Source organism: Artibeus jamaicensis, unplaced genomic scaffold, assembly GCF_021234435.1.
Source record: "Artibeus jamaicensis isolate MK-2021 breed Jamaican fruit bat unplaced genomic scaffold, CSHL_Jam_final contig_444, whole genome shotgun sequence".
NCBI lineage: Eukaryota > Metazoa > Chordata > Mammalia > Chiroptera > Phyllostomidae > Artibeus > Artibeus jamaicensis.
The window spans coordinates 578,210-605,124 of NW_026521831.1; the positions used below are offsets into that span (position 1 = coordinate 578,210).

General features: G+C 68.3%; 1 protein-coding gene across 4 annotated transcripts; it reads right to left on the reverse strand.

Moving 5' to 3' along the window:
* Positions 1-2,097: 2,097 nt before the first annotated feature.
* INF2 (inverted formin 2) lies at positions 2,098-23,705 on the reverse strand. Of its 4 annotated transcripts, none has more exons than XR_005085098.2 (23): positions 15,252-15,651; positions 14,191-14,306; positions 13,966-14,125; positions 13,515-13,548; positions 12,582-12,723; positions 11,936-12,077; positions 11,067-11,783; positions 10,558-10,703; positions 10,406-10,467; positions 9,748-9,850; positions 9,548-9,633; positions 9,145-9,245; positions 8,568-8,638; positions 8,366-8,473; positions 8,000-8,070; positions 7,321-7,441; positions 6,906-7,070; positions 6,706-6,808; positions 6,403-6,537; positions 5,268-5,909; positions 4,847-4,903; positions 4,351-4,451; positions 2,098-2,579 (listed from the first exon to the last, which is right to left on the reverse strand). XR_005085098.2 is itself a non-coding variant. In XM_037164249.2 (23 exons), the coding sequence occupies exons 2-22, from the start codon at positions 15,640-15,642 to the stop codon at positions 4,848-4,850; spliced, it is 3,672 nt and encodes a 1,223-aa protein (XP_037020144.2). In that variant the 5' UTR covers positions 15,643-15,651; positions 23,562-23,705; the 3' UTR covers positions 2,098-2,579; position 4,847. The 4 variants fall into 4 exon arrangements, 2 of the variants coding, with proteins under 2 accessions (XP_037020144.2, XP_037020143.2); XR_005085099.2 differs by having other exon boundaries at positions 4,324-4,451; XM_037164249.2 differs by lacking the exon at positions 4,351-4,451 and adding an exon at positions 23,562-23,705.
* Between the last annotated feature and the right edge of the window lie 3,210 nt (positions 23,706-26,915).

A 26,915-nucleotide genomic window follows, 5' to 3' on the forward strand; every position in this document is an offset into this window, starting at 1 on the left:
AAGGGACGAGGGATGGGCCCCTGGGGACAGCGATGCCCTCTTCGGCCTGAGCTCCAGGGCTGGGAGTCAGGCCCCTCCTTCCATCCCTGGGGGCTCCTGGGGCTCCCAGGCTGGAGACAGGGAGACCAGACGTTCCCCAGGGAGGAGGGAGAGGACCCTGGGGTCCCTGGTGAAGCAGTGACTCCTCTGGCCCCCGAAGAGGGCTGCCCTGCCCACCTCCTCCTCCTCTCTGCCTCTGGGCAGGGGCCCTGGCAGCGGCCCTGGGCGGGGTGCTCTGCCCCTTCCCACACGGGACACCCATAATTCCTTCCCCTCCGCACTGCTGAGGGTAAACCCAGAACGTGGGTTACAAGCCGGGGTCGAGGTGCCGGCCCGTGTCCAGCCTCTGGTGACAGTGGCAGAGCAGGGCCAGAATGAGCAGCCTGGGAGGTGGCTGAGGTGAAGGGCCAGCGGTTCTGAATGCCCTGGGGGCCGGGGGGTGCAGGTGGGTGAGAGTTTGGGGTGCAGTGGCTGGCTGTGTGTTGGGTTTAGCAGGAGGGACCAGGGGAATTCGGAGGCTCGTTCCCAGAAGACGGCAGCGGGGCCCTTCACACCCACCACGAACCATGTGAGGGTTGGGGGCCTCACACCTACTATCCGCTGAGGGGGTGCTTCTCTCTGCCCACGCCTGGGGGCTGAGCCCCGCCCACCCAGGCAGACCCAGATGGGGACCAGGGGACACCACTGGGTTCCACAGGCCCTGCAGGGCCAAGTGCTGGCACCAAGTCCCCTAAGCCCCAGTCTATAAATAGCCAGCAGCCCGGGGGCGTCTGGCCTTCCCATAAACAACTCTGTCCAGGCCCGGCAGCTGGGGCCCCGCCAGTCACACGGCCCAGCCCAAATTAGAACCCTCCCTGCCACCCCCCCCCCCACACACACACAGTGGCCCTGTGCACATGGGCCTGGGCCTGTCACCAGGGTGGTGGCAGTACAAGTCACCAAGCTTGGGGCCCACTGACACAGTCTCAGGGAGCACGTGGGCGGGGCCAGCAGGGTGTCCGTGGTGGGGTCACAGCTCACAGGGGACGTCAGGTGACCGCGACCCAGATGCCTGGCCCTGGAACCTGAGACTGTGCGTGGTGGGAATGGGACATGGTGCAGCGCCTGGGAGTCCACGTGGCAGCTTCTTCCAGTTGGATGCCGAGGGCCTCAGTCCCGCCAGCGCCACGCCGAGCCCCGGAGAGAACGCGCCCGTCGGCACAGGCAGCGTGCGCGGGGGGGGGGGGGCGGTGTCTGGAAGAACGTGCCCGCCGGCCGACGGGAGGGCCAGGGCGCAGGGGCCACTCGGAGTGCGAGTGACCCCCCACGACAGGGGCAGGGGCCTCAGAAACAGGCAGAAGGACAGAAGCCAGTGTGACTTTACTCCTGAGGTGAAGTGCTCGCAAAAACCAGAGGGACACGGCTGGGGCGGGTGGCCGGGGGTGCAAGGGGCGTTATCGAAGGTGATGGAGATGCCTCAGAACCGGACCGGGGTGAGGACTTTGTGACCTTGCCCGTTGGCTGACACCACCCACGACAGGCAAGCTCCAGTGTGCAGTCCAGCCCCCAGAGGGTGGCTCTGCCCCCATCGCAGTCCCCCTGTCCCTGCCCCCACTGGGTGACCTGCTTGCTAACCCGGCCTTCCACCCCCATCCCTGGACCAGTCTGTCCACCCGTTTAGCCGTCATGGGGTTCAGGCCCCCACGTCCACTCACAGCTCTGCACACCGCTGTGCTGGGCCGGCTCTGCGACCCGCTGGGCCGCTTTAGGGCAGGCCGCCCTCACGGGCGGTCAGGACAGGTGGCAGCCCCCAGAAGGACCCTTCCAGTCCCCTCCGCCTCCTCTCAGTCCCGAGGGGAGCGCTGGCCCTAACAGCAGCAGGGCGCAGGGCTCTGCAGACAAGGGGCTGGTCCTGGCTGCGGGAGGGCGGGCGCCTCCCACCCTCAGGCTGGATGCCTGGCGGGGGGGCCGACCCACGGGGCCCCCACGCCTCTGTTGAGCAGGGTCCGCCAGCCCGCCCCTGCCCGAGGACACCGCAGAACGGCAGACACGACAATCACATTTTTGTTAAAATCACTCTGTTCCGGCCCAGCTGAGCATGTTGGGGGGCAGAGCCGGGCAGCGGGAATGGGGGCCCAGTAAGGGGGCAGTGGGGGGCTCCAGCTCTATTTGGCTCCCACGGGTTAGGGGGAGGGGTCTGGAAGGGGTTGTCTCCAGAAGAATCTGGGTGCCAGGTCCCTGGAAAGGGGGTGCAAGCTCAGAGGGACGCAGCCTCCAGACCCCCCGCGGGCAAGCAGGCACCGTGGCCATGCAGGGACAGAGGGAGGGCTGGCGTGTGCAGGCAGTCCAGGGGGGCACCAGGCAGGCTGCCAGGTGCTTGCTGGGGTCCCGGCCTCGACGTCCCCAGAATGCTCAGGGAGGCCCGTCCCTGGCTGGGTAAGGCACGGAGTTTGGGGTTCCCGGGACGCGGACGCTCCTCTGCCCAGCGGCACACTCAGGGCCCACAGCTGCGTAGAGGCTGCTGCGTGTCTGTCACTGGGCTTTGGGCTTGGGCCTGAGGCCTGTGGGAGGGACAGAAGCTACGGTTAGAAGGGGTCCTGCAGCCCACGTCAGGGTCCCAAGGCCCCAGTGGTCCTGCTACCACTGTGTAGAGACTGCACTCTGTGCCCCTGAGGCCACTCTGACCCAGGCCCTTTCCCAGGCAGCAAGGCGCCCCGGGTCGGTGCTGCCCCCGGCTCTGGCGTGAGGTGGGTGGAGCCCTGCGTCTCCCTCCTGTGTCTCAGCCCCAGGCCGCACTCTGCCCTCGCTGGGTCTCCGCTGTCACGCCCTCCCCCTGGGGCTCCGACAGGCACTTCCGCACGGCCCTCAGGCTGGCCTCCTGCCCCCCCGCCCTGCACACCTACCCGTTCCCGCTGGTGCCCCACCCCACGGCCACCCCGGGGCTGGGTGCTGTGCCCCGAGGGCTCGGCAGCCTCTGGTCTAAGAGCCACTGCTCACAAGAAGACAGGGCCAGTGTGGCAGAACCAGAGAGACAGGACTCCCTGACCGCAGGTGCCGTCCCCACCGCAGAGCGCCAGGACAAACGGCCGGGGAGGGGAGGGGCCAGAGGTGGTAGCAGGGGCCTGGCAGCGTCACCATGGACGACGTGATGGGTCACTCGAGACTCGGAGTCACCACAGGGAGAAAGAAGGAAGTCAGTGTCTTGCAGGCCCAGTGGGACGCCAGCCAGCACCCCTGCCAGGCTGGGTACGAATCAGCAAACAGCCACAGGGGTTGTGACATCACCACCTCACAGGGATCGGCGTCACCCTCACTAAGCAAGGGACAGAGGACCCCAAGTTTGTCCCGTCAGGCTCTGAGTCTGGAAATCCCGCCTCAGGACAGGGGGCACTGGGGGACCAGACACACCGGAGTGGAGGTGTCTCCGGTCTGTCCGGTCTGTGGGCAGGACAGAGGCTGCGGCCAGATCAGCAACTGCGAGGGTGTGGCCAGGACACCCGGCTGCAGGGGACGGTCACCGCCCAGCTGTCCTGGGGACAACGGCCTTGGGCTCAGGAGAAAACTCAGGGCCAAGCGCCCTGATGTTGTCCAGTGAAGCTGAGGGGACAGGGTGCCAAGTACAAACAGCACTTGGCAAGTTCTCCCGTTCCCGGGAGAGCGAAGGGCGGGCGGTGTCACTTTGCTGTCCTGCCAATTGCCTGTCAGGTCGAAGTTTTTCCAAACATGACGCTGGGCCGCAAGGAAGTGGGGTTCCTTCCCGGCCCTGAGCCCGGGAGGGCGGCACCTGCAGACAGGGCCTGGCGTGGCCTACGGTGACGGGAGGGGGGGGGGCACAGACCCGCTCTGGGCACACTGGCCTTCACTGGGCAGTGGACACTCGAGGCCGCCTGCTGCCAGTGCTGCTGTAAAAAGCACCAGTGAGGGGTGACCCCAGAGCCCACCTCGGGGAGTGACCAGGACCAAGCCTGGGACCAGGAAAGTGCGGCAGTGAGGACAAACCACACGGAGGGCACACCGCACCGCACCCGGCTCCTGCCGAGGGCACCGGCTGGAGGCGCGTGGGGAGCAGACCGCCGGCCTGCACTGTCCTTGGGCGGGGGCGGGGGCTCCCCGCACCGGGTGCCCCCGACTCAGCGCAGGCCGGGTCACAAGAAGGACCCAGCCTGTCTGTGTGGTGGCATCTGTGACCTCTCCGGTCATGCCCAAGACCCTGCCTGCCCTGCCCACAGGTGAGGGTCCCAGGGACTCCTGCACTCCCGTGGGCTGTCCTCAGGGCCTGGCCTCCAGGGACAGGGAGCTGCAGACCTTGCTGAGGGAGCGCCGCCTGCTCACCCCTGGCCTTCTGTCCTTGGTACCCATCATCCTGGTCCCTCACTGTCTCCCTGGGGAAATGAATGGCCAGCACCAGGGCCAGGGCAGGGCTGGGGTGTGTCCTGTGGACAGACCCAGAGTGAAGGTGTCATCTGGGGGCCACTCGGCGTGGGGTCTGTGAAGCCCAGGGTTAAGGACAAGGCAACCTCGGCCTGTCCTGCCAGGCCCACCTGCCCCCACCCCAGGCCCTGGAGCCCTGACCCCGGAGGGCAGCCACATCCGAGGGCAGCTCCGAGGTCACACCTGCCACCGCGGAAGCAACGCCAGCTAAGCAAGGCACAGCCCCTGCCCTCCCAGAGTGGGGCCGGGGGGGACAACGGGGCCAGGCAGCCCCCCACAAGCAGCACAGGGGGGCTGCAGGGTAGCCGGGTTAGTATCCAGGAGGGCTGGGGAGGCCACCGCCACCGCCACCGCCACCGCCACCGGCATTAGTGCAGAGTGCCAGGCCGCTACCTACCTTACTGGACCACACAGAACCTTTTAGTTTTACTATCGTCGGACTCGGGGGCAACCTCTGCTTCCAGATAAAAGAAACAGACTCAACCACTTATGGCCCCCGAGCACCCTGGATGCCGAGATGCAGGGCACCCAGGCCCCTCGCCTCCCCTCACTCCGGGGCTGGGCACCCTCCCTGTGCAGCGGGTGGGCAGGAGTTAGTGGGTGAGGGGCAGCGATGCAGGCGGTGGCCCCCCAGCTGCCCCTTCTGGGGCAGCTGCTGTGACTCCCAGGAGCCACCCACCCTTTGGGGACAGCGGCAACACTGGCTGCAGGGAGGGGCCCAGGGTACTGGCTGGCAGGGACGAGCGTGACCACAAGTCCCAGCCCAGAGCCCAGTGTGACTTGCCCACCCAGGTCCTGCCTGTGGGGGCCCACGTTACCTTCCTGGATGCGTGGTGGGCGCTTCCGCCGCCGCCTGCCTGTACCCTTTGAGGCCCGGCTCTGGGCTCTGGGGAGGGTGCCGGACCCTGAGGAGTCAGTCACCGAATCCTCAGAGAAGGACCTGTCCAGGGACGTGTCCAGCGCGGACTCTGGGGCCGTGTCCTCCTTGTCCCCGTCCTCACCAGGGCCTGCAGCGGGGAGGCGGGCTCCTCGGCCACGGGCCACCGTGTCCCCTGGCCCATCCCCTGTGCTGTCAGCCTCAGCCTGGCAGACGTCCTGGGGGGTGGTGGGGGCCTCGGTGTCCTGGCTTGAGCCCAGGGCCCCAGGGGGCTTGTCCGTGGAGAACTGGAGGGGCTTTAGGGCCTGAGTGTCCCCGAGCACCACTGGCCAGGCCCCGGCGGAGGGCTGGGAGCTCAGGGCGTCCTCCACAGGCAGGGAATCGCTGGCGTCGACGTACCAGGACGATCGCCTCTCCTGGGGCCCAGGGCCGACCACCTCTGGCGGGTCTCTGGGGGGCTGCGGGCTGGGGGCGGCGGCATCCACAAGGTCCCAGTCCTGGGGCTCCCTGGCTGCTGCCACAGGGCCAGCAGCAGGGCAGCTGGGGCCTCCCACGGGGCCCGCTGTGGCGGCTCTGAAGGCCCCTGTGGATGAGTGGGGGGCATGTGAGTGGGGGGCATGTGAGTGGGGGGCATGTGAGGGGGGGCAGGGTGCCCCCAAGCCACTCTGGTGCACCCTCTCAGGATAAGCCTGAGTGGGGCACCTCCCCCCATCTCAGCTTCTGCCCCAACACGCCCCACCCCTGGGAACCTTCCCTGGCGGCCCCCAGTGTGGGGTCCGTGGGCAGGCCCCGCCTCCGCCTGCGCGGTCCGTCCACAGGGGGCCTAAGCCCCAGGAGTGTCTGTCCATGTTCCCTCCTGCCCGCCCCAGGGGCTGGACGATGGCTGTCACACCAGCAGAGCCGTGGCAGCATGGTCGTGGCATGTGGCCACTCTGGCCCTGGCTCACGGCCGTCCCCTCTTGGGGCAGCAGGAGACATGGGGGTACCTGTGAGATCAGAGGGGGCTTCCCAGAGGAGGGGAGGCGCTGGGGGAGGGGCAGCGGAAAGGACTGTGAAGAGGTAGGCGAGGGCCTCACCAGGTGCCTTATCCCTCGGGGGGTCTGCGTCCCCTCGGCCACGGGCCGTCTTCCGCAGCTGGAAGCCCTTCCTGATGTCAGCCAGCAGGGCGTCGATGACACATACCTCTTCCTGCCTCGTGTCTCCCCTCCTGACTGGGAAGGCCCAGGACCCTCAGGGGCGAGGCTCCTGGGGTCCCCGGAGCCCAGCCGGTGGCCTGGACAGATTACCCACAGCAGCAGGGAGGCCCTCCAAGACTGGGGAGGGCAGTGGCCACAGCCCGGACAGGCCGCCCCTGCCCGCCCGTTACCGCAGGGCCTCACCAGGCCTCCCGTCCTCGCCCCGTGGCCTCCGAGCCTCCTCCTCCGCCAGCTGCCGCTGTCTCCTCTCGGCCCTGGCTGCCTGCTCCTGCCGGTCCTTGTTCTCCTGCGGAGCAGATGCGGAGCCGGTGACCCCGGCCCTCAGTCACCCACTGCGTACAGCCAGCACCGGGGAGCCCGCCTGGCCTCCAGGCCCCACCCACCTTCAGGGCCCGGGTGAAGAGGTCCCGGAAGGCCCTTATGGTGCTGAATGTGTCCTCCAGGGACAGCTGCTGGGCGTCCTCGCACAGGTAGTGGGCCAGCTCCAGCCGCTTCTGCTCGACGGCCTGGAGCAGCTCCTCCAGGGCCCGGCAGGCCTCGAGGCTGGCCTGCGGCAGCAGGGCACACACAGGTCACCGCCGGGAGAGCCCGTGGCGGGCGCCACCTGCTGGCTGCTACTGGGAGACGGCCAGGCTGCAGCCCCCAGCAGCCCCCGCCATGGGGGGCGACAGCCACTGGCACAGGCCCCTGGACCTCCCTCTCCCCTCCCCGCGCTCACTGCCCCGTCCAGGCCTGACAGACACTGGGGGGGGCAGCCTCCCTGGAGACCTGGTCGGGCCCCTCGCCTGCCGCACTCACCTGCAGGCGCCCGGCGTACTGGTCCTGCACCTCAGGGCAGGAGGACGCCACCTTCCGCTCCATCTCCAGGAGCCTCTTCAGGTTGCTGCTGGCCTCGGAGCGGATGATCTCAAGGTGGATCCTACAAAGCCAGGTGGGGGCGGGGCCAGGTGGGATGGGGCCGGGGAGCCCTGCTCACCCACACGGAGGTGGCCAGAGGCTCGTAGGGCCTTGGGGCTGGCCAAGTGGCGTGGGGTGAGGTGCTGCCCAAGGTGGGTGCCGGGCCTATGACGACTGGACTGGAGAGGCTTCCGTGGCAACGGACCTGGGAGGGCCGCCCTCCCAGGCTGCGTGACCCGTGGGTGTGGCCCCTGTTCCTGGGCCTCAGGCCCCTGTCTTGTGATGGGGGGGGGCACGGCCCTGCTCACGGTCACCCTTCAATGACCAGCCCTCCCATGAGCAGAGCTGGGAAATTCCCTGCCTTGTCTAGCCCTGTCTGCTCTGAGTCACATGGGGACAGGCCACGGAGGACACGAGGTCCCGTCCCAAAGAAAAGTGGGCGTCCCACTGGGCAGGGGTTCCTGGTGGACCCGGGGTTGTACTGCAGCCTCGAGACCCAGCCTGGTCCAGCCACCTTCCTGGTGGGCACCCGAGGAGGGGCCGTGGCCGGGGTGGGTGGTACGGGGCAGGAGGCACCTACCCCGCTGCCTGGGAGGGCTTCTCCAGGTCCCGGGGCAGCTGCAGCAGGTCCGGGTGGCTTTTCTCCACCTCCTGCAACCACACATGTCCAGTGAGACTGCTGTGGCCACCCCCTCCGCCTGCTGCCCACCCCAGCCCCTGGCAGCTAGGGGCCATGCCCCTGGGACAGGCCGGGCACTCTGGGCCTCCCACCCTTCTCCTGGGCCTGGACAGGAGCTGGAGGCAGGGGCAGGGGAGACAGGGTCTTGAATGGGGGCTCCTGAGAGGGGCCGGGGGCAAAGTGGGGCATGGGTGCCACCCTGAGGGCCTGGGGCCAGGCAGCAGCAGCAAGGCCCCGGGGTGCCCCCCCCCCCCCGCCCTGCGGCACCTCCAGCACGTGGTGCAGCAGCGTCAGGCGGCTCTGCTGGGACTTGGTCTCCGGGAGCTTCAGCAGCGTGCTGATCTTGAAGCCGTCCGCGTTCCCCGTGTGGCTGCCCTGGGGGGGACGTGGGACACAGGATGAGGGACAGGAGTGAGTCTCTCAGCCTCCCCAGCTGGGGGGCAGCCAGGGGGCGGGTGCAGCCACTCACGTAGTTGAGGAAGTTCCCGATTTTCAGGATCAACTGGCAGAAGACGGGCAGCCGGCGGCTGGAGAGCAGGCCTGCGGGAAGGGCAGCTCAGGGTGGGTACGGTGGGCGGCTGGGGCGCCGGGGCTCTGGGGCAGGTCCCCACGTCAGCGTTCACTGGACCCCCAGAACCAGTGGCTTCCCTGGTTCTCAGCTAACTGTCCTGTGGGGCTTCAGGAAGGGCGTGTCCCCAGCTGTGTCACCAAAATGGGAGTGGACGACCCCTGCTGTGTCCCCAGCAGAAACGAGCTGCATGCACCTTGGTGGCCAGGACGGGCCACACTCCTGCCACAGCTGCAGCGAGTCCCCGAGGACTCGTCACTCGGGAGAGTGGTGTGTGTGCACCCATGTGTGTGTACGGTGGCTCTGCGTGCCACAGCTGAGCATGCGTTCATCCGTGTGCACCTGCGTGGACCTGTGCGCACACGCACACGCGTGTACCATGCCTGCCTCAGCTGGGCAGGGCCTGGGCAGGGTCTAGGGACGGTCTCGAGGCCGGATGGGCATCCCCACCCCGGGCTGCCCCCCGGGCCTCACTCACTCTCACAGGCGGCGAGCGCCAGCTGGGCCTTGGGCTGCACCATGTCCAGCACGACGGCCGTGTGCTCGCACAACAGCATGCACTCCACCCGCAGCTGGTAGCTGGGCGGCAGAGCGGGCGGTCAGGGCCGGGTGAGGGGGCCGAGGCCCGAGGGCCCACCCGCACAGAGCGGGGATCCCACGGCAGCCCCACCTGGCGCCCAGGGTGCCCGATCACCTCCCTGGGGACACCCCTCCCTCTCAGGATGGCAGGGTCCTGGGTCCCCTCGAGGGGCCCTGTGGCTGAGGGTACGTGAGTGGGGGGGACACGGCGCCAGGAGTGGTGCCGTGCCCTGCTCCGCCCTCCGGTCTGGGCCCGTTCCCACCCGCCTGCCCCTCCCCTCCCCGGCCGCAGCCCAGCTCACCACGGGATACCCAGCAGCAGGAGGTAGAACTGGTCGGCACTGGCCAGCTTGGCCGGGCCCTCCGAGAACGAGCGCAGGTTTTCAATCTGCAGGAAAGAGGCCCACGGGTGGGGTCCCAGTCCCTGCCCCTTCTCCGTGGGAGCCCCCCCCCCCAGGACTGCCGGCTCTGGTCCCTGCCCGACCCCGCAGCCGGCCCTGACCTCGTGCTTCTCCGGCAGGAGCTTGAGGAGCTGCTTGAGCACCTCCACGTCGAACCTGCTGGTGTCCCCCGCACGGATCATCGCGGCGACCTCCTCGTTGGGGCTGCAGGGGTGACAGGACGGGCGGGCGTGGGGCGGGGTGGCAGGACCCTGCCAGAGAGTGGGGACCGCCCCTTGGCCCACGACACCTCTGCTGGCCCCACCAGGAGCTCCTCTCACACCCACTGAAGGCGAGCCACCTGCCTGGCCACGGGGCAGTGAGGCTGGGGTCGGGGAGCCTGTGCCCGGTGGGCCAGAGCGCCCTCTGCCTCCCCATGGTGGCTGCTCAGGTCAGGGGTCGGTGGCTTGGCAGCACCAGGGGGCGGCCTGGGGCCTTGGAGGGAGGGCCGGGTCCTCACGCTGGCTTGGCCACCGCCTGTCTGTGGCCACAGGGGCATCCCAGCTGCTGTCTGGGTCTGTCTCCCCAGGGAGCCTGGGTGGGGCATCTCCAGCGCCCCCAACTGGGACAGTCTGTGGCTATTACCCCTCTGTCCCTAGCCTGAGACGGGGTGTGCACTTCCCAGGGGTGGCCTGCAGAGGGCACTTTTGAGCCCAAAATGAACAGCTCAGGGAGGCGGGGCCTGTGGGCACCGGGGAGGGGCTCAGTCCTGCAGCTCACCACTTGAACTGCTTCAGAAAGATGTTGAGGTTCAGGCTCTTCTTGGAGTCCAGGAAAGTGATCTGGAAAACACTCTGCCCGTCAGCTGGTCCCCGGAGGACCACACAGGGGAGGGGGCAGCCCCGAAGCCCAGGCCCAGGCCCCAGCCCCACCTCCTTGGGCTCCTTCCGGACTGGGGTGGCCGCCGGCTCCTTGGGCTTGGCCACAGGGAAGCAGAAGAGCTGCTCGATGCTGGAGAAGTCGGGCTCCACCACCTCGGCCCCCGGGACGCTCAGCGAGGCCCACATGGAGCTGTGCTCTGCGGGGGGGGGTGCGGCAGGCTCAGGCCGCCTGGCCACCCACCTGTAAAGGCCGGTGGCAGCCTGGCCTCTGGTGGCCTCGGCTGTGGCTGCCTCTGGACACAGCACCCTGGCCCTCAGGGGTCTGGGCAGGAGACACACACTAGCCTCTGGGGTGTGTGGGAGCAAAGGGTCCTCACAGGTGACCTGTGCCCTGTGCCTGCCTCAGACCACGCAGGGGCTGAGCCCAGAGGAGGGGCAGGCCTCCCTGCCAGGGCGCCCAGGTGCAGCCCAGGTGCTGCAGGCAGCAGCTGCCACTCCCCCCAGCAGGGCCCAGCGGCCCCCGGAGGGAAGCCGCCTGTGGGGGGGATCGGGCTCTTCACCTTGGGCCACGTGGGAAGGGAGCTTCTGCCAGTTCAGCTTCTTCATGCGCAGCGTGGGCGGGTTCACCTGCCGGTGGCTGGGGACCCAGGCGGAGCCCAGGTGGTGGTCCACTTGGGCCACAATAATCTCCTCACCACCCACTGCAGGGGGGTCCGAGATGCCTGGCAGGCCCGGGGGTGGTGGGGGAGCAGGGGGCAGGGTCCCACAAGGCCCAGGCAATGGGGGTGGTGGAGGGGGTGGGGGGAACGAGGCCCCTGGGCCTGGCAGGGGAGGGGGGGGAGGGGGTGGGGGGAACGAGGTCCCTGGGCCTGGCAGGGGAGGGGGTAGAGGGGGTGGAGGGGGTGGGGGGAACGAGGTCCCTGGGCCTGGCAGGGGAGGGGGTGGAGGTGGGGGAGGGGGCACAGCAGGGGAGCCGGGGAGGCTGGCCGCAGGCAGGGGTGAGCCGGGTGCCTGCTGCCCCAGGGCTGTGGGCTGTGGGGCAGCCCCACTGCTCCAACTCTGGTTGCTGACAAGAGGCAGGGAGGCGGGGGTCACCAGGGGCTGCTGGCCCTTCAGATCCGCCTCTGGGGTGCCCACGCTTGGGGGGGCGCCGCCACCCTGACTCTGGCCTAGGTCGGCCTGGACACCTTTGTGAACTTTGTCCAGGGAGCTCGGGCGGGGCCGGCCCTTGATGGACACGAGCCGCTGGACCACCTCCTCCAGGGTGCACTCCTGGGCTGTGGGGAGGGCGGCTGGGGTCAGGGCATGGCTGCCTGGCTCCGGCAGGGAACAGGTTAGGGGTTGAGGAAGGACACCCATCCCCACCTCCCAAGACCCCAGGGTGTGCCCAGGCCGGGCTGTGGAGGCGGCAGAGGGCAGGGCCGCTCACCGTCACTGGCCAGGAGCACGGCCCGGTTCACCAGGCTCTCCAGGGCCTCCCAGAGCAGCTGGCTGGAGCGGAGGCCCGGCTCCAGGTGCAGGAGGCCCTGCAGCACCGACAGCAGCTGGGCGGACACTGGGGAGCGGCTGACCTGGGCGGGGGTGGGCGTGCGGTTGGCGGCCAGCCCACAGCCCCCCCGCACCTCCTGGGCCCCAGTGACCAGTCTGTGTCGGGGTTCCCGGGGGGCGGTGGCACTCGGGGCCGACAGCTCTCTGGGCTAGGGGCCGCCCCGTGCACCGAGGGACGTTCCACAGTGGCCCTGTCCACTAGCGACCAACCACCTACAAGTCTCCGGGTGTTTCTGGGAGCCCCCTGGGGGCACTTGCCCCCGTCCGAGAACCACAGGGCTCAGGGGTAGGCAGGCCGTCCCAGCCGGCGAGGCCACAGCTCAGACTCCTGGCCTTCCTTGGTTCTGAAGGCCCCTCAGGCCACCAGAGGGTGACCGGCCTGCTGGGGCCCAGCACAGCCCGGCCACCTTGGCCTCGGGACTGCCCTCCTCCTGGACCTGTGGTCCCAGGGCTGCCCACTCCTGGCCCTGTCCCATCCAGCCCTGGCTGCTCCCTGCGTGGCCTCCAGACCTGGCCCCCCGGCCCACCTTGTGGAACAGGGAGGCAAAGACCTCCTGGTGGCTGCTCATGTCGACGCCACCGCAGACCTGCAGCAGCTCCTCCTCATCCTCTGCCCTGGCCTCCTCGAAGGCCTCCAGCTGGATCAGCAGGTCTGCATCCTCCAGGTCCCTGCGGTGGGAGGGGCTGGGTGGCTGATCCGGAGCCCCCACTGGCCTCCCCTGCCCTGGATGGATGCACACCCGTGTGCAGGGCCCGAGGCCGGCATGAGGCCACAGTAGCCAAGGGACAGCCGAGGTCAGTGGGACTGACCTTTCTGGTCCAGGGGCAGAGGCTCACAGGATGAGGGCTGGGAAGGGGGAACCCAGACCACACCACAGGAGCAAAGGGTCCCCACAGAGGGGTGCGGCTTCTGCAGGGGCAGTGGGAGCTTGAGTGTTCACTGGGCCCAGGACCTGCCAGTCATCTCAGCCTGGCCAATGAGCTGTGCCCTCAGCAGCAGGGCGGCCCTTCACGGCACCCCAAAGACCTTTGCCCAGGGCAGTTCAGCACTAGCCCTGCCTCTTCCTCCTGGAGTCTCCCCACCCCAGGCTGCCACCCTGGAGAGTGGTCCTGATGGGGCTTTGAACGGTGGCCCTCTGCTATGTGGGTTCCCACGTATCCACTTACACTTGAATTTCAGATAAACAAGGAAGGCTTTTTTGCATCAGTACGCCCCACACCAAGTCTGGGGTGTACTTACACCGCAGCAACGCGGTCTGTCTGCAAATCGGCTTAACTGCGCTGCACCTGCACCCCCAGTTCTGGGGGCAGCTGCCAAGCCCCCAGGAGGGTTCCACACAGAAGCCTTTCCAGCAGGGCTGGGGGTGGCTGGGTTCTGGCTGAGACCCGGGGAGCCCCGTCCACCTGGAGGAGCTGCTTGGGACCCCAGAGGGAGGCGGGAGCTGCAAGCCAGGACTCACCGGAGCCGAGTCAGCACATCCAGCAGCTGCAGCCCTGGGGAAGGACACGCGGGGTCAGCCTCTTGGGGCTGCTCCGCCAGGCCTGCCCTCCCGCCACCTGGACCTTCTGATGCTGTCCCCTGGGCTCCCTCCTGACGCCCAGCCCATGGACAGTGGGGACTCTGCCACTCTGGCGGGACAGCACGGACTGAGGCTCAGAGGGACCTGTCTCGTTGGGCAGAGGGCCCGTCAAACACTGGCCGTCGCCACTGGAGGGGCTGAGACGGGCCAGGACTCTGCCTCCGCCTGAGAGCCTCCAGGGCTCACGTCTAGGGTCCCACGGGCCCTGTCCACAGAAGGATGCAGGCGGGGACGGGAGGCTCCCAAGGCCTGGGACGGAGCCTTCTTTTGGGGCCCAGGGGTGGTCGAGGGGCTCGGGCCCCTCCCTGGGGTGCAGAGCAGGCCGGCTGACCAATGAACTCTCCTCGCAGCTGCGTGCGGGTCCGCAGGTCCTCGGGGCCCAGGATGATGGCGTTGATGACGCTGAGCAGGGTGACGACGTAGGGCACGTTGTCACTGTTGGACAGCTCTGTCATGACGATGCTGAAGCGGTACTGCTGGCTGCACACGGTCTGCGGGGCGGCAGGGCTCAGCTGGCACCCCAGGCCCCTGCCAGGCCCCGCCCTCCAGCTCTCACCTTGTAGTGGTCCAGGGCGTCCAGGGCCAGGGCATGGCCTTCAGGTGAGTAGATGCACAGGGCAGCCAGCAGCTCAAACACCTGCTTCTTGACCATCACGTTGGATGTGTCCAGAGCTGCCAGGGGCCAGGGCGAGTCTCAGTGGGGCTCAGGTGTCCAGGCCAGGCCTCTCCCTCAGCCCTTCCCCTGCCTCTGCCCAGAACTCCCACACTTCAGTTGGAAAGGCAGGCAGCAGGCAAGCACTGGGGGGTGCACTGTCCTCCCCCATGGCCCACATCAGGGGCGACCACTCCGGGTACATACGCAGACCCCTCTCCGGGACCGTACGGCTGGGGCTGACCCTGAGGTCTGAGAGACCCCATCAGCACGACCCCCTGGGCCAAGCCCACGTCTTTTTCACACTCAGTACCAACTGCCTCCGCCTCATCCCCTGAGCTGCGGAAGTTTTGGGATGGCCTTTGCCTGTTCCTGCTGAGAGCAAGTCACACAGGGCTCTACAGACCGGGACGGCCAGGCTGGATGGGGCCAGACGGCAACCGCCGCCTCACTCACCCACACAGGCACCCGTCCCCACAGGCTGCCGCCCACCACTGCCCACCCGGGGCTCCAAGCACCAGGGCCTGGGGACACGTCCTGGTCGGGGTGTCAGGGAGCTGGACCTGATGGGGGGGTAGAGCTTTGCAGACACACAAAGCAGAGCAGCCTGTCATGGGCGTGGAGAGGGGGCCATGGCTGCAGAGGCTCCTGGAGGCAGGAGCAGGGCACAGGGTGGGCAGGGAGGGACGGAGAAAAGGGGCAGTCACAGGACAGGGGACAAGTGGGTACACCTGTGGAGGGACCAGGGCTCCAGGTGACCTGGGGGTTCTCAGACTTGGGGCAAATGAAAAATGGGTGCCTCCTCCAGGAAGCCCCCCGCCCCCATCTGCCCGCCGACTGTCTCCTCCTGTGCACCGGGGTCTCCTGCCACCACCCCTGCCACCGAGCTGGGCCTGGAGCCTGGCCCCGAGCTGCTCGGCCTGCCCAGTCCCTGGCCTCCAGCGCAGGCGGTCTGCGAGGCTCACCCTGGGAGAGCTGGCGCACGTAGGCCTGGTTGCTGAGGATGTACTCCATGCCCTGCTTCGAGTTCATGACGGCGCGCACGCAGCTGACGCAGGTGAGCTGCAGCAGGGCGTCGGCGATGCGGGCCACGCCGCGGCCCGACAGGCGCGCCAGGGCCTCCAGCAGCAGGTCCAGGCCGCTCTGCTCCAGGAACTGCACCATCCAGTCGCCGTCACTGCTCTCCAGCCTCTTGCGCAGGCCGGAGTAGTTGACCACCGAGGGCATCTGCAGCAGCCGGATGCAGAGCTCGGGGTCGGCGCTCTCCAGGTTGGCCTCTGTGGGGTCCGAGTCCTGCGGCCCCAGCTTCTCCTTCAGCGCGGCCCACTTGCGCTGCGCACCCTCCTTCAGCGACATCTTGCCGAGCTGCGGGGCCAGAGGGAGTCAGGGCGTCAGCGGGCGGCCGGGCTGTGTCCTCCGCCTCCGTATCTCCTCCCGCCCAACCGATTCGCTTCCTGGGGACACCCCACAGCACACGGAGCCAGTTCCTGGGGCAGTGCTCCTTGTCCCCATCCCCGACTGCGTCACCACAGCAACCGAGGAAGGGGCAGCACTGCCCTGCTGTGCCTGTGAGGACCCCAGGGGCTACACTGGCAGCAGTGCCACCGACCCAATGGTGACGACGCAGTGACATCACTGGGACACTGTGTCCCGGACGCCCCACCTCAGCCGCAGGGCACTTCCCCTGCCCAGTGTGGATGGGCCTGATGGACACGGCAGGTGGGTGGGCTGGTTCCAGACCCCGGCACCTTCAGGATGCCCGAAGTACGTGAGTGTGGCGTGGGGGGCGGGGACTGACTTGAGAGTCATGCCCAGTGCTGGGCAAGACCAGGGCCCCATGGGGGGGGCAGCCCTGCCAGGCCCCAGCTTTCGTGGGCCTCGGATTGGCTCCTGTGTGTAGGTGGAGAAAGGGGTGTCCCCCCAGGCCCTCAGTGTGGGAAGGTTTACCCACATTCTGCTGCAACAGGCGTGACACCCCCAGAATGTCCCCCAACATGTGCCTGCGTCATCGCCACACCCACCAAGCCCTTTCCCTGCGGCTCTCGGCAGTGACGCTGTCCCAAGCCACAGCCCCTAGGGACCGGCCCCTCGGGTCAGGACGGCCCCACGCTGTCCTGGCATGGCATGGTCTTATATTTAGCGTCTGAGAAGGGCGGTGTGGAGAGAACCGGAGCGACAGGGCAGGGAGGCGATGCCACTGCGCCCCACACCCAGGGCCTGGCCTCGGCGTGGCCTCCTGACCCTCCACCCCCGCCCCTCCGCCCCGAGGCAGGCTGTGTGCACCCCACTCCACAGGACGGGGAGTGGAGGGGACACTCAGGGACGCTTCATCCTGTGCCCACCGCCTGGAGTTGGAAACGGCAGAGCCGGTGAGACCGGACCCCAGAGGGGCCGTGGGCTGGGGAGGCCGACACGGCTTCGCTCTAAGAAGAGACTCCAGGCCGTCTGAGGCCTCACAGGGCACGGAGGCCGAGGGGATGGGAGCCCTGGTGCCTGCCCCCCCCAGCGCACTCTGCCTTGGACAGGCTCTGGGGTGACCTCCTTTGAGCTTCCGGAGCCCACCCCCGGGCCTGCGGGGAGCAGAGAACAGCCTGAGGACACCCGGCACTTCTGCAGCCCCGCGTCCCCCCACCTGGCCAACTGCCCTTCCGAGCCCCTGGGGTCAGCCCGGGAGGTAGCGTGGCAAAGAGGAGGAGGGGCTTTGCTGACCCGTGTGGGTGCCCAGCTCTGGCCCCGTTACTGTCCTGTTTGGGCCTCGGTTTCCTCACCTGCACCTCTGACCTTAGTCTGTCGGGAGCATCCTGACAGGCAGTGGGTGTGGACATGGCTGTGGGCAGAAGCGGCAGGAGCTGGGTGCTCGGCACCCCTCCCGCGGGGCCCAGAGCCTCCCTGGGCTCACCAGCCCTCCCGGCCCGCTCCGCCCCCCAACCGTCTACTCACCCAGATGCGCAAGACCCTCCAGCTGCCCCTGCCTCCCCACTCCAGACCCGGCCTCGGGCCGCCCCTCCTGCTCTCTTGGCTTCTCATCACTGCTGGCAGCCGAGCTCCCCGGCTGCAGCCCCGGCTCCTGGCACCAAGGAGAGCCGCACACACTGCTGCCCCCTGGGTGCCGCTGCTGGAGGCCCCGCCCCACTGGCCAGCGCCCCTGTCTCTGGGGCAGAGGCTGAGTGGACAGAGCGAGAATAGGCCAGGCCTCTGGAATCTCTAGTGTCCTATCCGGCCAAGAGCCCTGAAGGTCCCTGGACACAGAAAAATCCCACCTCAGAGACGGCCAGCACGCCCTAGGCCTGTCCAGTGCCCTGTCCCCAGGGCCACAGGCTCGGTTCCCAGACCCTGTTCACCGAGCCCTTTGGTCTGTGGTATGGGAGGTGACCGATCCTATCTGTCCACAAGGGTCCTATGCTGGCCAGGCCCTGCTGGCTGAGGCCCCATGTGGGTGGGGGGTCCAGCCGGATCCACGAGCTCAGCTGGGGACGTGGTGGCTGAGGTGGGGACGGCTCTTCTCCCACCCTGAGTCCCCAGTGTCAGGTCCGGGGCCAAGCACGTCTCCCCAGAGGTGCTCCGCTGGCTTTTGGGATGACTGGCTGCACACAGGAAATGAAGAGGGCCGGACCACACGTGAAGACAGAACTCCGGCCCACGGCCTGCCCAGGAAGCCGGCCCTTCCTCCGCAGGAACTGCCCCGGAAGCCTCCCTGTTCTGTTCCCCCTTCCAGCCTGGGACCCGCCAGGGAAGGCCAAAGGGGCTGCCCGAGCAGTCACCCGGACACTCCACTTCCTGGGAGCCGCCCAGCCCCCCTCAGGGCAGCCCTCTCTTCTGGACAGCTTAACCTGTGAACGTACATGACATCACGTGTACGTACGCTGTGCGTGTCATGTGCATGTACATTATACGCACACAGTGAGATCAACACACATAGGGTGAAAGGGCAGTGTCCCCTCGATCTCCCGCTGGGCACAGGCCGGGCAGCCCGACAGCAGCCTCAGCCCAGCCGTCTGGGCGGCAGGGAGTGAGGGCTGAGAAGGCGGCGCAGGAAAGGTCCCGGCCAGGCCTCTGGCTCCTGAGGGCGCTGCTGGGCGCTGCTCCCGGGAGTGGGGCTGCGGGACCACCCTTCCTGACAGCCCGTGGGCGCCGAGGCAGCGTCCTGGGCCTCCTGGGCCTCCTGGCCTGAGCCCCCAGGAAGTGACTGCTGGTGTCTCTGAGGGGGGCAGCAGCTTCCTCCACGGAGTAACTGGGCCCGGTGGGTGCCGAGTGCCAGCCCCTGACCCTCTCGGCTGCGGCAATACCGTGTGTGGACCCACTGCCTACCACCCTCCTTGCCCTGCTGACTGGCGCTGCCCACAGGCTGTGGCTACCTCCCAGCGAGGCCTGGAGCCAAGACCGGGAGGGGCACCGGGACCTTCTCAGGCTCAGCCACACCCGGGTGGAGCGACCCCAGGCACAGGAATGTGACCCCTGTCCTGCAGCTCCCCAGCCGAGGGGCGGGGCCTGCGCAGGAATTTGCATTCGCTGAGCCTGGGGCGGCCGGTGGCCCAGGCTGAGGCAGGCGGAGCAGGGCCAGCGGCTAGGGCTCCCAGGGTCCGCCGGGTGACTCAGCCAGCATCGGCACGGGGACTGGGTGCTTCTGGGCCCTGAGCCAGCGGGGGTGCATGCAGAGCGAGCCTGTCTTCCCCGGGGGGGGGGGGTGAGTAGGTAGGAGCGGGATTCCGGGATGGGAGGCAGGGCCGCCACGCTGTATTTTTAGCTGCTCCAGGAACCCACACTTTCCCACTGCCTGGCAGCCCCTGGTGGTGTTCCTACCAGCTAAGTCCCTCATGCTCGGGGCAGCCGAGGCCCCTGGGCTGAGACCGTCCTGCCGTGACCCGTCTGTCAACCTTGGCTCCTTCTGAGCCCCCGGCATCTGCCTCGCCTTCCCCTCCAGGCCACCAGCCCTGGAGGGGCCTCCCCAGCCCGAGTGGGTCACCTGAGTGGGCTCATCCCAGGTAGGGGTGCGGGGCACACTGCCCAACCGAAACACAGGCGAGAAGCAGGGCAGCAGGTGGGCCGCCGCGCTGTGCAGGACCCTGACCGCACGAAACGTGACATGCCACACGGGACACACTGACAGAAATTGCACTGGAGGGAACGTAGTCATTTTCATAATTACAGGGGGAGGGTGAAGGGGACCTACAGCACCTCCCAGAGTGGCCGCCCCAGCTTAAGGCACTGGAGAGTGGAGGGCAGACCCCTGGGGGGCGGGAGGGAGGGAGGGACAGGGGTCTGGGCTGGGTCTCTCCGGCTCAAAGCCAAGAAAGGCTCAGAGAGGGTGGGCAGAGGACTTGAGCAAACAGGAAATGCCTGTCACGGGGTGGGCAGTGCTGCCTGGCGTGGGGTCCCGCCCCGGCGCAGCCCTAAGCTGGGCGCTGGGTTTTCTGGGAACAGGCTGCCGAGGCCTGGAGGGCCCGTCCCCCGGGGGTAGGCCCAGCGCAGCCAGGGGACAGGAAGGGTGGAGCACCCTCGCCAGGAAGCCAGGCTTTCACTTCCACCTGCGCTGAGCGCTGGCAGGGATCCGCTGCCCTTGCCTCTCGTGGTCACCCAAGGGACTCAGCCTCCCAGGCTGCACAGAGCGGGGCCAATGACTGGCTCCCAGGGTGGGGGCCTGGCCACCTGGACACTCAGGGCACGGCCGAGGCTGAGAGTCTGCACTGGGGGAGTGGCACGGGGGCCAGAGGTGACAGACAGTGCATCCCCCACCCCACCCTACATCTCCAGTGGTTGAGTCAGTTCGCACACTGGACACTGGAGGGAGTGATGTGTACAGACCTGGGCTGGGGGCGGGGCAGGGAGGACAGGCTGAGGGACCTGGTGGGCCCAAGGTGGGCAGCGCTCGAACCAGCCTCAGCTGCCTCTACCTGCAGGGTCCAAGGCCCAGGAAGGATGTGCCCACCGCCGGGGTTCCTGCTCCAAGACCTCTCTCCAGCAGGCCCTGTGCCCCTCCCAGGTCCCCCTCTGACCCTCAGAAAAGGCCTCTCCTGCCCCCAGGGAGAACGCCCAGTGCCCAGGAAGAAGGGATGGGCTGCAGACTGGCTCTGGCGTGTGTGCACCTCTGGGCCGCAGGGTACTGGGGTGGCATCCCTGCCCCCAGCCCTGCCCTGTGTCCCAGCTCCGGGCTGTCTGCCCCCAGAGCACAGCACACAAAGCAGCAGATGGAGGGTGGAGGAGGGGCTGCAGCCCACACAACCCAGCACTGCCAGGGGCTGTGGTGGCTGGGGAGGGGCAGGCAGGGGACAGCTCAGGCTTGGGGTGAGACCAGGAGGCTCTGCAGGCCCTGGTTCCATCCTCAAATGGGGACGAGAGTGTCAATGCCGCCCCCAACCCCCAGGCTGCTGGGTCCACATGAGGCTGGGACGTGGTGCCAGGAGCCCAGCCCAACCAGGCAAGCGAGACCCTCGGCATTCCCGGCAGCATCCCTGCTGGGCGCCTTCCGGGTTCACTCTTCTCACCTGTGAAATGGGCACGATGTTCTTCCCCAGGGAACCAGGGCTAGCAAGGCCCCTCCCAGGCTGCTCCGCACAGCCCCTCAAAGGGGACCTCCGTCCTGGCTGTCCTCCCCCTCCTCTGCCCCCAATGCCACCATCTGGCCCAGCTGCCCTTCCCCCACCCTGGGTGGGGGCAGCCTAGCAGGGTGCCCTCCGAGGGGGCTCCCTTCTCAGGCCACTCAGCACCGTGCACGTGGGGAGGCAGCCCCCCCAACCTCGGGGGTGGGTGAAGAGCAGATGTCTGCCTCCCTGCTGCCGTGTGCGGGCGGCAGCCGAGCTGCACTTGGAGCAGAAATGGGACTGGGGACAGGGATGGCGGGGGAGGCAGGTTGCACACGGAGGCCACATCCTGGGGGCTCGGGGGCCGGGCACAGGCCGGGAGACTTCAGCACTCTCCCACAGCTCGCCAGGTGCACCAGCACTTGGCCGGGGACAAGTTCGAGCCCTGCCCTACAGGCTGGGTCGCTGGGCCTCTGTGTATGCACACTTCCGGGGCGGGGGCGGTGCACTGTGGGCACAGGAGGGGCTGGGGCTCGGCCGAGTGCAGGCTCCAAGGTCCCGCAGGGACACCTCCACCAGGGCTGTGTGGCTGGAACGGGACACCTGGCGCTTGGTCAGCCTCCACACTGTCTTTGATGTGAGGCCTCAGAGTCACCAACTGAGAAATGGGAAAAGGGGCCTGCTGCCACCTGCCGAGGCAGGCTCTCCAGCTGGCCTCCACCCACTGGCCACGGTCCGCCCGGGCCCCCAGAGGCGCCGGCCATGCTCTGCTTCCCTGCGGGCTGGGCCCTCAGTCCACCCTCCCCAGCCCTCCTTCCACTTGGGCTTCGGAGGGCACGCTGCCCTGGTGACGGGGGCAGGGGCACGGCCTGCCCGCTCGTGGGCCCTGGGAGCCGCCTCCAGGTGCCCAGTGCGCTGCACACCTGCCTCTGGCCCTGCGCCCAGGCTGACGCACACAGTGGGGGCTTTGTAAATGCCTGCCACCCAGACCTTCACTCTCCCTTTTGTGGAACGTGGGAATGACCAGCTCGACCCTCAGGAGGTGGCCGTGAGGGTGGGAGCCGGCTGGTCCTTTCCACTCATCCCTCCGCTCCCTCCCTCGCCGGCTCAGCAGGGACCCTGCCCAGGGCACCGGCCCCAGTGGCTCCTGTGTCACTGCAGCTGTCAGAAGACAGGCTCCCCTCCCCACGGTGGTCCGCGTGCCCGCGCTGCAGCGACGGGAGCTCACCCCCTCCCATGAACTCTCTCAGAGTGGGCCAAAACCAGCCGGTTCACCTCGGACATCTGGGTCCCCAGGTGCCTGTCCCAGCCTCCTAGCCCCCCTGGCCTGTGTCTCTCAGACACTTCCAACCATGGTCCCGATACAGAGATGGGCTGTCTTCCCCAACCTACTGTGTCCAGTGAGCCTTGAGCCATGCAAGTATTAGACACCTACTATGTGCAAGAGCGCACGCAGGAAGGGGCCAGGCAGCGAAGTCGGGCTGGGCTGCGGGGGTGTACCCCAAATCCTCCCCTGGGCACCATCAAAAGCCAGGGGCTTGAGTTTGCCTCCGAGAACACCCCCGTCCGGGTCCTGACTGGGTCCCCGGCCCACGGGAGGCTCACACCAGGCGGGCTGCACCACGCTGCCACCCCTCCTGCACCTTTTGGAACTGCTAACTGTTTCGTCCTGGAGAACAAGTGCTCCCGGGGACGGCGGGGGGGGGGGGGGCGCAGTCTATTTAAGGCAGGAACTTCCAGGTTCCCAAATGTGAGATGCGCACAATTAGCTCTGACAGCCCATCAGCGCCTCCTCAGAGGGGGGCCCGTTCTGCTCTGAGGGAGCAGCAGGGGCAGGTGGGCTGGGTGGTCACAGGAGGCAGCCCCACCTGCCCCCGCAGCCCAGGCCCCCAGCACGGCCCCTTCCCGTCCACTGGGAGACTTTTAGGGAACAGATGATGGAGGGGCGCCTCCCGGGCCCACCGCTGACCTGGTGGGGGCGGGGGCGGTGTGCGGCCTCGGAGCAGACGGAATCCACCCGGGATGCAGCCCCCACTCCCAAAGGCCCCCCAGCCGGGGTGGCACTGCGGGGCGGTTTGGGACGTGGGCTCCCAGCCCCTGCCTCCTCCACTGCAGGAAGGCGGGGAAGAAGTCCAAGTCCGGGCCACGGTGCCCACCTCTCGGAGTGCAGGTGGGGAAACGGCCCGCAGAGCCCAGTGCCTGGCCAGGTCCACTGCCAGAGGGAGCAGGGGGAGGGGCTGGAAGGAACGACCCCCCCCCCCCCGCGGGGTGGGAGTGTCGACCTCTGGAGAGGAGGAGGCGGAGCACCTGGGGGCTGGCGGAGGCCCACTTGGTCGCCCAGGCGTCACTGCTCAGAAAGGCGGTCCAACGGTGAGACTTGGGAGCAAGGGCCAGCCAGTCACCCGCCCAGCAGCCCCACCGGGAGGGACGGAGAGCAGCGCCCGGCTCTCTGCCCCGGCGTTCGGCACGAAGTTGAAGTTTATTTTCCCAACTGGGGCTGATTCATGGTCAGGATGTGGCAGCCGCCAGGCGGGGAAATCGTGCTGCCAACCGAGCTCCCGGCCGACCCTCGCTCGACCCCCCAGCACCCACGGGCTGCGCCCATTCGGGCGGCGTGTCCGCGTCGGGGTGGCAGCCCCGGGTGGGCGCGGGCTGCAGGCGCCGGGGGAGCCCTGTGGTCGCCCCCGCCACCACGCGGCTCCCCTCGCGCGAGCTGTTTCCCCGCGGCCCCTGAAGGGCCCAGAGGCGCCTACTCACCGGGCGGGGGCGGCGGCCGGGGCTCAGTCCGAGCGGGCCCCGGGCTGCGGGCGGACGGCCAGCCCACGGCGGGACGTGCAGGGCTCCGACGCGGGCTCCGGCTCGGGCGTGGCGCGAGAGGAAGAGCAGGCACCGCCCCGCCCCGCCCGCCGGACCACGTGCGGGGCTGGCGCGGGCCGGGGGCGGAGCGGGGCGCCCAGGAGGCTCCGCCCGCCGGGCCCGGCCCGCCGGGCTCTTTCGGGGGATCTCCCACGTTTATAAATACCCGGACGGCCTCCCTCGGGGGCCCGCCCCTTCCCCGCTGCCAGCCGGGCTCCCCCGGGGGCAGGGGGCGCTCCGCCCGCCTCGGACCGTACTGTGCACCTCGCGTCTTGGCCTCCGCCGTGCCCTCCCTTCGCATCCTCCCCAGCCCACCCCCGGGGGCGGCGAGGCTCTCGCTGCCCCGCCTTGCGGTGGGACCCCTGCTCAGCGGGCCAGCGGCTGAGCTTTCTCTTCGGGCTCTTAAGGTGGAGAGGTTCCCCATCGACCAGGTCAACGCGCGCAGCACCCCCGCCGTCTGCCACGGGCCGCGGTGGGGTCCCCGAGATCTGACGGCCATGGACTCCACAGGGCGGGGCAGGCAGGAGGCCTGGGGCAGCTGCCCTGCCCCCAGCAGCCGGGAGTGCCGTGGCCTTGTTCTCTCACCCAGCAGACCCGGGCCCACGAGGCGGCTCTGCGGTCTCCATCTGTCGTGGAGACCCAAGCCTGCCGGGGCGTCCACTCTAGCACTCTTGGGGTGTGACCTGGGCCCCAACAGGTTGGGAACTGCCCAGCCTCAATGTCCCCACCTGGGAAGGAACGACTAGCGCCTCTGGAGGTCGTAACTAGGGGAGGTGAGCGAAGGCGGGTACAGTGTCGGTCAGCACTGGCTGTCCCGTCCGGACAAGGCTCCCGGAGACCTGATGTGCGGGCAGAGGGCGTGGGAGGCAGGCGGATGCCCCTGTGTGGGGCTGGGAGGCAGGGGCTGGCGCTCAGGGAAGGCCCTGGATGCAGTGACTTCAGCCTGGAGTCCTGGTGGCGTCCAGCCTTGCCCCAGCTTCTGCCCTGGGGCCAACCGCATGCCCTCTGGGTGCTTGGGGTGCCCCTTTGGTGGGTGGGGACAAGACCTGGGACTGTCCACCCTCAGGACGGGAAGTCTCCTTGAGCTGCTTCTGGCTACTGTCCAGCGCTGAACGAGGGCCCCTAAGTGCGGGGCATGCCTGGGAGAGCTGGCCGAGGAGGGTGCTTGCTGCCTGCTGGATGCCCTCCAGCCTGGGGACACGTGCCTGTGGCAGCTGCTTCTGGACCGGACTCCCAGTTCCTAGAGTGAGCCGAGCCCTGGGGGGGTGGGGGGTGGGGGGCAGCAGCTGTAGGAAGGCCCCCAGGGGTCCTGCCTCCGCAGAGAAGCCTTTCTTCTGCACCCCGCACCCCCTGCTGGGTTTCAGGCCTCTCCATGCTCCCCTGGATTCCTATTCTGACAGCGCCAGGAAGTGGGGGTGGGAGGCAGGCCTGCTGACTCATCCCATGCCTGGCTGGCCTCTGGCTGCCGGCTGTGGTCAGTAGGTGTGCTTGTTGATCCAGTCGCCTGAGGGATGTAGGAGAGGAAGTGGAGTGACTTCCAGGCCCGGGCTGGGAGGATGGTGGGGCTGGAGAGCAGTCAAGCTGGGTGGGGCGTCCTGGCCTCTGACCCTCGATCTCACGCACCTGGGCCTGGGGCACAGGCAGAACCCGAGGCCTCACCCAGAGACAGGCTGGGTGGGGAGAAGGAGGCTGGAGGGAGGCCTGCACCCCAGGGCCGGCGTCTGTCCAGGGCGAGTGGGCTCCAGGACAGGGGCCCCAGCCCAGGCTTCCACCTGGGAGGGCGCCTTGCAGGAGGCCCACCTGCACAGAACCCGGAGGAGCTGGGCAGCGCCGCGCGGCCACCTGAGGCACACACGCGGAGGCTGGGCCGGGTGGGCAGCGCGGGCGTCTCTCAGGGGGAAGCGTCCCCCCAAGCACGGCGCTGGGGCGGGGGTGTGCAGCCCAACCACCTGGCTGAGAGGGGAGCGGAGGCCCACCCAGGACCGCGAGCAGCAGCCTGGCCTTGGGTTTCATTTCAGTTGTCAGCTCAGCCCCCGGAAGGCTTCTTACCTTTTTCCTTTTAAAACATTTTACCTTTTATATCCTGCAGGGGTGCCCCTGAGACACCCTCTGATGCTGCTGCAGAATGAAGCTGGTGAAAACACGCCCACCCACCACCCACTGGACCACCCACCCCCCGGTCAGCCCTATGGGGACTGAGTTGACAAGCTTTTCAACGGCTCATCCTGGAAAAACAAATAGACACACTCGACGAGCACGGAACACACTCTTACACAGGACACTCCCTTACACGGGCGAACACTCCCTTGCACGGGACACAGCCCTGCCTGAGCAGAGGTGGTACGGGGGTCCCCGTTCCGCCTCTGCTTGCTGATGGTGAGCGGTGGTGGTGCGCGGTGGTGCGGGGCATGCCTGCCCGGTCCCCCCTGCCATCACCCTTGCCCCGCCCGCCCCTTGTTGTGTGGCTTCCTGCAGCTCGGCCGCTGTGACCGTGTCCACCCTCGTGGCAGCTTCCACGAGTGCTTCCCGGCACATCTCCGTTTGAACTCCAGCGAGGTCCTGGGTGCCGGGCTCTGTGTTCTGGCCAGGGCACAAGGTTGGCGGGGCTCAGCGTTGCAGAGCCTGTGTCTGGGGACCGGTCACAAGGTCTCTGTAGTCCCAAGATCAGTCCCTTGCTCGGCCATCACCTGGGGACGTGTGTGAAGCTGCAGAGACTGAGCCTTCGGTGACTGTCCAGCAACCTCGACATGTCCGTCTCTCAGGACAGGCGGGTCCCCTCCTGGACTAGTTGGTGCCATATTTTTTACATTTTTTGAATTTTTGTTGGGGATTTTGTTTGAAGTGGCGCCATGATGTGTTCTCGGTGTCCTGCGTGTGTGGAGGTGGGGCTGTGCCACCGTCCCCCCAGCAGACTGGCCAGGTGGGCTTCCCGGGGGCCGGGGCTAGTGTGGCCTCCACAGGGGACTCAGTGCCCGCTATTCAGTGTGGTGGCCGCACTCTAAACCGTCACTGCTGCGCCCCGGGCTGGCGAGACCCGGTGCCCTCACTGCAGCTGTCCTGGGGCACACGGCTGTGCACTCCTTCGCAGGCAGGTCTGGCCGAGGCCTCCCCGTGGGTGGCACGGCCTGCCCAGCCAGGGAAGTTGCGGTGCGGAGGCTGCTGGTGGCCTGACCCCCCTCGGGAGCCTCCCCAGTGGCCGCACCCATGGACCCATCGTCCTGTGGGCAGTGCCCGGGCCGTGCCCAGTGATGCCGC

Coding starts and splice junctions, on each gene's coding strand:
- INF2 (XM_037164249.2), bottom strand. CDS start 15,642: ATGTCGCTGAAGGAGGGTGCGCAGCGCAAGTGGGCCGCGCTGAAGGAG. Junction 8,474..8,567: donor TCGGGAACTTCCTCAACTAC/GTGAGTGGCTGC, acceptor CGTCCCCCCCAG/GGCAGCCACACGGGGAACGC. Junction 5,910..6,402: donor CCCGAGGGATAAGGCACCTG/GTGAGGCCCTCG, acceptor ACTCATCCACAG/GGGCCTTCAGAGCCGCCACA.